Below are 8,896 nucleotides of genomic sequence, written 5' to 3' on the forward strand. Positions count from 1 at the left end.
AATACACCCTGGAGGGGGCGCCAGTCCTTCACAGGGTGACACACTCACACCTATGGACACTTTTGAGTCACCAATCCACCTACCAACGTGTGTTTTTTTTTTGGACTGTGGGAGGAGCACCCAGAGGAAACCCACGCAGACACAGAGAGAACACACAACACTCCTCACAGACAGTCACCCAGAGGAAACCCACACAGACACAGGGAGAACACACCACACTCCTCACAGACAATCACCCGGAGGAAACCCACACAGACACAGGGAGAACACACCACACTCTTCACAGACAGTCACCCGGAGGAAACACACACAGACACGGGGAGAACACACCACACTCCTCACAGACAGTCACCCGGAGGAAACCCATGCAGACACAGGGAGAACACACCACACTCCTCACAGACAGTCACCCGGAGGAAACCCACGCAGACACAGAGAGAACACACCACACTCCTCACAGACAGTCACCCGGAGGAAACCCACACAGGCACAGAGAGAACACACACTCACACCTATGGACATTTTGAGTCACCAATCCACCTACCAATGTGTGTTTTTTTTTTTTTTGGACTGTGGAAGGAAACCCACGCAGACACAGAGAGAACACTCCTCACAGACAGTCACCTGGAGGAAACCCACACAGACACAGAGAGAACACTCCTCACAGACAGTCACCCGGAGGAAACCCACGCAGACACAGAGAGAACACACCACACTCCTCACAGACAGTCACCTGGAGGAAACCCACACAGGCACAGAGAGAACACACACTCACACCTATGGACATTTTGAGTCACCAATCCACCTACCAATGTGTGTTTTTTTTTTTTTTGGACTGTGGAAGGAAACCCACGCAGACACAGAGAGAACACTCCTCACAGACAGTCACCTGGAGGAAACCCACACAGACACAGAGAGAACACTCCTCACAGACAGTCACCTGGAGGAAACCCACACAGACACAGAGAGAACACTCCTCACAGACAGTCACCCAGAGGAAACCCACGCAGACACAGGGAGAACACACCACACTCCTCACAGACAGTCACCCGGAGGAAACCCACGCAGACACAGGGAGAACACACCACACTCCTCACAGACAGTCACCCGGAGGAAACCCACGCAGACACAGGGAGAACACACCACACTCCTCACAGACAGTCACCTGGAGGAAACCCACACAGACACAGGGAGAACACACCACACTCCTCACAGACAGTCACCCGGAGGAAACCCACGCAGACACAGGGAGAACACACCACACTCCTCACAGACAGTCACCCGGAGCGGGAATCGAACCCACAACCTCCAGGTCCCTGTGACTGACACTACCTGCTGCACCACCATGCCACCTAGCTACCTGGCTAACTAGATAGCTTAAAATGTTAGTATAACTACATGTACATTTATGAATATATCATTCATATGGTTGAATGAAATAATAATAAAAATAAAAAATAATTTAACTGTAAGATATTTGCCATTTTAACACATTGAACCACACTGAGCAGTTTGTGTTAAGGAGTATTTTATCTATTATTTTATAATAATGACTATAAAATTATACAATTTATGTAACTATATTGCCAATGTATAAATTTTAAAGATTGTTATGAAAGAGATCAGTCCTGATATTACGATAAAACCATAACTTGTAAATTAATAAATAATAATAATAATAATTAAAAAAAAAGCTATGGCCTTTAGGGCTTCCTTACTGTGGGATTGGGAATCCAACTCCACCTTTCCGAGGCCTGCAGGACAGACAAATCAAAGACCCCCGAGAACCACATACGCTTCTCTCAGTGGCTGGCAGCACGTGGAGGGAGTGACGTCATAACCCCAGGGTATAAAGGAGCGGGGCGCGGAACCGTTAGCGGCATTCACAGCACCGTCACTGCCGCATATCTGGGGCGAGGAAACAGGATCAATTCACGTTTACGTTTTACTTTACCCTTTTAATTTATTACTTTTAGTTTCAGACATGCCTGGATACGCCGACAGAGATCGCAGCCGCGACAGAGGGTGAGGTTTACTTTTTATATTTTAGCGATTTTTCGCGCATTTCCTGAAACGGCTTGGCATACCGGCAAAATGGTCGAAAACAGAGCTTCGATGCTTTCTGTCGGATATTTGTAATTTTGGGTTTAAAACATCGTCTAAAACAACGTGGAAGTTAAATATTAAGTTAAGGGAATCTTATTTAACGCGTAAATTCGTGTCTTCTTAGCACGAGGTTAGCTTCCTACAACGGGCTTCCGTTCCACCTTAAATGCTGCCGCAGTTCTGCCCTCATCCCTCAGACGTCGGACTGGCGCTGCTGTATTATTTAAGGTGGAAAGGAAAATTAGGCTAATACGCTAGCTTTAGCTTCGTTTTGCTAATTCGGTGAGTAGACTTCTTTCGTTAGAAATACCGTGAGTTGGTAGATGACTGACGGTCTTTCTGTCGCAAACGAGTCATACAGACTGGGATTTCTGAACTGATATGAAATGTGGTGTGGTTTAACTGTTTATTTTCGAGTAAAGGCTCAGTCAGAACGAGGCCTTGTCTCGCCATGTGGCAAGAAACTGAAGCCGGTACAAAATGCCGGCCGGTGTTTTTTCTTTGTTTCCCTGCTGGACTGAAATAAAATGGCAGCGGCTTAAAACATGACGCAGAAACCATTAGCTGACGCCAACGACCGATACTGGGCTTAGATTAAACACATTCCGTTTGTCTTAGCTTTATTTTTTTGTACACTCTTCATGTGTCACAGCAGAAACGTTTTTATTTAGTTTCAGGCCACATTTCGTTTTGAGTGTCACTGCGGGTACGTTTGTAAATGTAGGTCAAACGTTTTCTCATCTTTTTAACACCATCTACCTTTATTTGTAGTTATTAATTTAAAACCTGAGCAAAAATTAAGAACAAACCCAGAGTTTGTGCTTGTTCCAGGCCACTTCACTTTGTCTAAAAATAATAAACAGCAAAAGGCCGTTTTCAAATCTAAATCTTCCTTGAATGTTCCTCAGATCGGAATCTTCCTGTTAAATATCACTTTGTCGTGTGAGATCGGCTCGTCCAATATTCCCTTGTTCCTGTTGCATCAGTACACTTTAAATGTGTAAAGGCCTGTAATTCAGTCAGGCTCAGTTTCTTCAGGTTCCAGTTGGCATTGTGTTCTCAAGGTGTGATTGGGGGTAAAACAATTCTAACCACACTTTCCTTTCTTTCTCCCCTCCCTTTAGCTATGGCAATGGACCACCACGTTTTGGAGGAAGTCGAGGTGGCCCTCCACAGGGAAAGAAATTTGGCAATCCCGGGGAACGGCTGCGGAAGAAACGCTGGAACCTTGATGAGCTGCCTAAATTTGAGAAGAACTTCTACCAGGAGCATTCTGATGTGGCCCGGAGGGCTGCAGTAAGTGAACCCATGTTCTCTACGCTCATTTCCTACATGTGTTTACATGCCCAGGCTTTTGTTGCATCTGTAATGCTGTACTCAGTCTCGTGAATTAATGGTGCTTTTTATTATTTTTATTGCAGCAGGAAGTTGAACAGTTCAGGAGAAGCAGAGAGATTACAGTGAAGGGGAGAGACTGCCCTAAGCCTGTTATGAGGTTTCATGAAGCCAGCTTTCCATGTAAGTTCAGACACATGAGTAAATGTGGCTTGTGCCTGCTGTGAGGTTTATTTATGGAGGAAATGCTTATGGATAAATTTAAGTTATATCAGTTAATGGATACTATACTACTCTCTCAAATGTGTCTGGTTTATGTCCTTTTGAATAGTACATGTTCTTAAGCCTTGTTTATTTGCAGCTTATGTGATGGATGTGATCAATAAACAGAACTGGACTGAGCCAACTCCAATCCAGTCTCAAGGGTGGCCGCTGGCATTGAGTGGCAAAGATATGGTTGGCATTGCCCAGACAGGATCTGGAAAAACGCTCTCAGTAAGAACATTATTTTTTTTACTGGTTCCTGCCATTCTTGAAGGCTTTTGTGTTATACTTGGATATCAATAAAGGTCAAGAATTAGTGGTGATAAATAATTTAGAACTATTTATTGGTGCACAGTGAAAAGGAATTGTTCTCCAGGATCTTGATGCTACATTAAACTCAAGATTTACATGAGTCCAAATGTTCAAAAGTAAGATATAAAACTAGGGAGAGGGCTGTGACCAGTTATGGTTCACATTGGGATAAGTGAAATAAGGTACAGTATATTTATAATGTTCGAGAACAGACATGTAAACAATACACTAGCGGCCGATGTATAGCAGTGGTTGGAACAGTTCTGCTGTTTGCACCCTTCCGGCAGCCTGTGGATTCAAATAGATGTTTTTCCCCTTTCTTTACAGTACTTGCTTCCAGCTATTGTGCACATAAACCACCAACCTTTCCTGGAGCGTGGAGATGGACCTATTGTAAGTGTCTCTGCTCGTGAACTTGTATATGGCTGACATTTAACTTGTGAATTGTCATACACTAATTTGTAAGTCATGTTTAGCTTTGTAGCACTTTCAGTGTTTCACTTTTGTATAGTGAGCTATCTTATATTCCACATTAAATCTGAAATGGCAGACGTAAGCTAATATGGATGTTTTCATCAGGGATGTAGTGCATTTCATGCCTTTTCTTTAATCGTTTGGTGGTCCCTCCACTGTCTAAATGTTTACTTGGAGCAGGACTTTGGAAAAACGTCAGACCTTTTTCCAGCATACAGACTGGAGAGCTAGGGGATGGAGGTGAAACGTTCTCTAGATTTAGCTGTTTAATTGTGCTGTTCAAAATCCTTAACATAAACATTATATACAGGTTTTGTATACTTTGTGGTGTTATCACCTGAAGCCACTGCAAGGTGTTACACTGGATAAAGTAGTTACCAAAGATGGTACATTGCTGACATGTTCCATGTGTAGTTTAGATGTTTTTGTTTTGCATTGTGTTCCTACTTGAAATAAACCCCATCAGTTTGTTTGGGAACGGACTGAGACGTCTGCTTGGTGTTTGCAAAGGACGTGTTCATACTTCCTCCAATAAACTGCAATCATAAAAGGTTGATTAAACCCAGATTGAAAAGTATGAACACATCCTTGTCTCTGGTTTACTCTCTGAGATGCTGAACCCTGTACTCTTCTTTAGTGTTTAGTGTTGGCCCCGACTCGTGAGCTGGCCCAACAGGTCCAGCAGGTGGCAGCAGAGTATGGCAGAGCCTCTCGCCTCAAGTCCACTTGCATCTATGGAGGAGCTCCTAAAGGACCGCAGATCCGGGATCTGGAAAGGGGTATGTTTTGTTGGTGTTGATGGCTTGCTCCAGTGAGACATCTTTTTATATGCTAACAGTATGTAACTTTAATTTCAGGAGTCGAGATCTGCATTGCCACTCCAGGCAGGCTTATTGACTTCCTAGAGGCTGGGAAAACAAATCTAAGCAGATGCACGTACCTTGTCCTGGATGAGGCAGACAGAATGCTAGATATGGGCTTTGAACCCCAAATCCGTAAAATTGTGGACCAGATCAGGGTGAGTAGTGTTTAATCTTTGTTAAAGTTCCTGGAATAATCTAAAGTGAGGAGTTTTGATGAGCAAATGTTGGCTCATGTTTAACTTTTACTGTAACATGCAAAATCCATCTTAGCTAAATGATAAAAACCTTTTGTCTTGTGTTGAAGCATGGCCCCTAGGACCCAAGTTAAGAACCACAGATTACTGACCTCATTCAGAAAGCTAAGAGGCGTGCATGCTCATGCTTTTAAAGCACGCATACAGTTTGCTCACTCATGCGTAATCTCTCTGCAGCCCGACAGACAGACTCTGATGTGGAGTGCTACATGGCCCAAAGAGGTGCGTCAGCTGGCTGAAGATTTCTTGAAGGACTATGTCCAGATCAACGTGGGGGCGCTGCAGCTCAGTGCTAACCACAACATTTTGCAGATTGTGGATGTTTGTAGCGATGGTGAGAAGGAGGACAAGTGAGTGTTGTAATTACTTTTTAAAACTTGCATGTATGTACTCGTACCATAATTGACTCTCAGTTCCTATGATACATCAAATGGCTTGTTTTAAAGATCACTTAATGGTGGTTGATTACAGAATGTATGTCTTTACAGGCTGCTGAGGCTGCTGGAGGAAATCATGAGTGAGAAGGAGAACAAGACTATCATCTTTGTTGAGACCAAAAGGAAATGTGATGAACTTACCAGGAGAATGCGCAGGGATGGGTATGACCTGTTTAAATAAGTTCCCCCCTTTGCCTTACATAAATGAGACTGTCTATGTGTTGAGTGTTAAAGACTGTGGTAGATTAAATGATGGTTAATAGTCCTAATTTTTCAGGTGGCCTGCAATGGGGATACATGGAGACAAAAGCCAGCAGGAGAGAGATTGGGTTCTTAATGGTATATTTTGCTTCTGTTACTTTGACATTAATTTGTCTCAACTCTGTAGTAACTGACAATTCAATAATTCTTGTTTTTTAAATTCTTTTTAGAGTTCAAATTTGGAAAAGCTCCTATCCTCATTGCTACTGATGTGGCCTCACGAGGTCTAGGTATGTCTTATTATTATCATTGTTTATTTATTTTTTCCCTCCAGTGTCAGCACATGATGTAAAGAGTGTTTTGAGCTGCTTTCTTTAACTGATGTCCCTCTGAGTTTCCCCTCTTACATGAAGGTGCAGTCTTGGAGGCAGGGCCTTGGCATGACATCCTGGTTCTTCGGAAGGGTCTGGAGCTCCATTGCTGGGGTTCTACCTTTTCTGCCAGCCAATCAAATGGTGTACAGAGGTGCTGGGAGGTCTTACGTATGTGTAATGGTGGGACAGTCTAGGTTCTTGTTCACAGCTGCTCTTGCAGAACTTTAAACGTACCATATGAGAACCCTTCCTATCCACAGCCTCAGGTTCACTCGGTTTGTGGACTGCTTTATTTGGCACTTTTGAAGGAGAGCTGTTGGTTACCTGCACACCTCTGTACGGAATGCGATTCCCAGGCTGGTTGAGGAGTTCCTTCCTTTTTCTGCCTCTAGTCATGTCGAGTCCTGCCAAAGAGAAATCCAAGTGACCATTGATTTGGTTGGGAGAACTTTGCCTTGACTACAGTTAAATTTAGTCTGCCCTGGTTTTGAGGGCCGCTCAGTCATTTGACAACAATCTTGACGCAGTGCAGCATGCAATGTCTAAGTAATCCTTGCGTCAGCATGCAACAAGGCAAAGATGTTACTTAAGGCCTATTGGTGGCACCTAGTTGGGGAGCTCAGATAATGAACATGGATGTAGTTTAGTTTATCGGTTAGCATTCGTGGCAGCCAGTGTTGCAGGATTTAAATCTGCTTTCAGTTTCAGTGAACTTTTCTTCAGACGGGTAAGTACATATCTCTTTTATTTTAATAACTGTATTTGCTAACATCTCTTCCTTTTGCTGTTGTGGTGGTGTGCACCTTTTTGTGCGCCCTTTCTGCCACACTGCATTGCCCTCACTCCCACAGATGTCGAGGACGTTAAATTTGTCATCAACTATGACTACCCCAACAACTCCGAGGACTACATCCACCGAATTGGGCGCACTGCCCGCAGCCAGAAAACAGGAACGGCCTACACGTTCTTCACGCCCAATAACATGAAGCAGGCACACGACCTTGTCTCTGTCCTCCGTGAGGCCAACCAGGCCATTAACCCCAAGCTCATCCAGATGGCGGAAGACAGAGGAGGTAAATCCAATTGGTGAGATACAGGAACTGTGGTTCATCTACAGTTGCTTTTTTTACCTGAAGGTCAAAACCCCACCAACCCCATTTTTAGGCTGGTGTTTTTTGTTTTGGCTCTACCCCTTCCCCCTATCTTTTTAGTGAATAATCAAACCACTTTCCCACTGCCACTCAAACTGCTCAACACTTGCATTTCGTGTTTCTTTTAGGTCGTTCAAGGGGAGGTCGAGGTGGCGGGTATAGGGATGACCACAGGGACCGCTTCTCCGGAGGCAGACGGGACTTCAACAGTTATGGCCGTGACAGCCACAACGGTGACCGTAGTTATGACAGTGGACCAAAGAAGGTTTTTGGAAACAAGGCGCAGAATGGGGGTTCATACGGGGCTAACAACTTCAATAGCAACAGCAATAACGGCTTTAACGGGGCTTACAGCAATGGACAGTCTGCCTTTGGTGGTAACCAGTCTGGTGGTTTTGGTAACCAGGGTTTCCAGAGCCAGCAGTTTGGTGCCAGCCAAGGTGGCATTCAGAACGGGATGAACCACAATCAATTCCCCTTCAACCCCCAGCAGCAGCAGCCCCCACAGCCCATGGTTCCCTTTTCCATGCCCCCTCCTGCTTTCCCCTAGTTAAACTCTCTCACAGCCGCATACGCACAGTGTAATTTATTGCATTCATGTCCTGTATAACTGCTATTATTTCTATATTTTATGACTGTAATGTCTCCTTCCCCAAGCAGGATTTAAACTGACTTGTGCCTATTTTTGAGTCCCAGAGTCTGGAGCACAGCGGTAATGATGGTGCACTTTTTTGGGTTTTTTTTTTTGTGGCTTGTTCCTTTTTTCTTTTTTTGTATAGTTGTTACATTCCTCAGTAACTTGAATTTTGTTCTTTTTGTACCACTTCCACCCATTTAAGGACCCAGTTCTGTAAAATTTCATCCCGTCTTATGGGACATTGCATGGCCCTTAAATAAACAAAAACAACCAGCATTGACTTGTCCTCCATTACCACCTTCTATCACACTGTTTATTTAAATTAGATCATTTCTCTTTCCAAGAGACACTGCCTGGTGACCATTTAGTATTTGTTTGGTTTTACAATGATGCGTTCAGTCAATTAAAATAAATATATAAAAATATTATAATACACTTATTATCATTGACACATGGAGGTGTGTTGCAACAGTGCTACCAGACACTGA

At 43.9% G+C, this 8,896-nt stretch overlaps 1 protein-coding gene across 2 annotated transcripts; it reads left to right on the top strand.

Moving 5' to 3' along the window:
* The first annotated feature begins 1,882 nt into the window (after positions 1-1,882).
* Positions 1,883-8,693, top strand: ddx5 (DEAD (Asp-Glu-Ala-Asp) box helicase 5). 2 transcript variants are annotated; one of them, XM_066642046.1, is made up of 13 exons: positions 1,883-2,025; positions 3,231-3,402; positions 3,528-3,624; positions 3,803-3,936; positions 4,345-4,410; positions 5,129-5,270; positions 5,349-5,509; positions 5,786-5,958; positions 6,097-6,207; positions 6,323-6,384; positions 6,477-6,536; positions 7,472-7,693; positions 7,900-8,693. In XM_066642046.1, exons 1-13 carry the CDS (start codon positions 1,985-1,987, stop codon positions 8,319-8,321), a joined length of 1,863 nt encoding a protein of 620 aa, XP_066498143.1. In that variant the 5' UTR covers positions 1,883-1,984; the 3' UTR covers positions 8,322-8,693. The 2 variants fall into 2 exon arrangements, with proteins under 2 accessions (XP_066498143.1, XP_066498144.1); XM_066642047.1 differs by having other exon boundaries at positions 7,472-7,706; positions 7,900-8,081.
* The last annotated feature ends 203 nt before the right edge of the window (positions 8,694-8,896 follow it).

Source organism: Hoplias malabaricus, chromosome 13 (genome assembly GCF_029633855.1).
Source record: "Hoplias malabaricus isolate fHopMal1 chromosome 13, fHopMal1.hap1, whole genome shotgun sequence".
NCBI classification, from domain to species: domain Eukaryota; kingdom Metazoa; phylum Chordata; class Actinopteri; order Characiformes; family Erythrinidae; genus Hoplias; species Hoplias malabaricus.

Coding starts and splice junctions, on each gene's coding strand:
- ddx5 (XM_066642046.1), top strand. CDS start 1,985: ATGCCTGGATACGCCGACAGAGATCGCAGCCGCGACAGAGG. Junction 3,937..4,344: donor GATCTGGAAAAACGCTCTCA/GTAAGAACATTA, acceptor CTTTCTTTACAG/TACTTGCTTCCAGCTATTGT. Junction 5,510..5,785: donor AAATTGTGGACCAGATCAGG/GTGAGTAGTGTT, acceptor ATCTCTCTGCAG/CCCGACAGACAGACTCTGAT.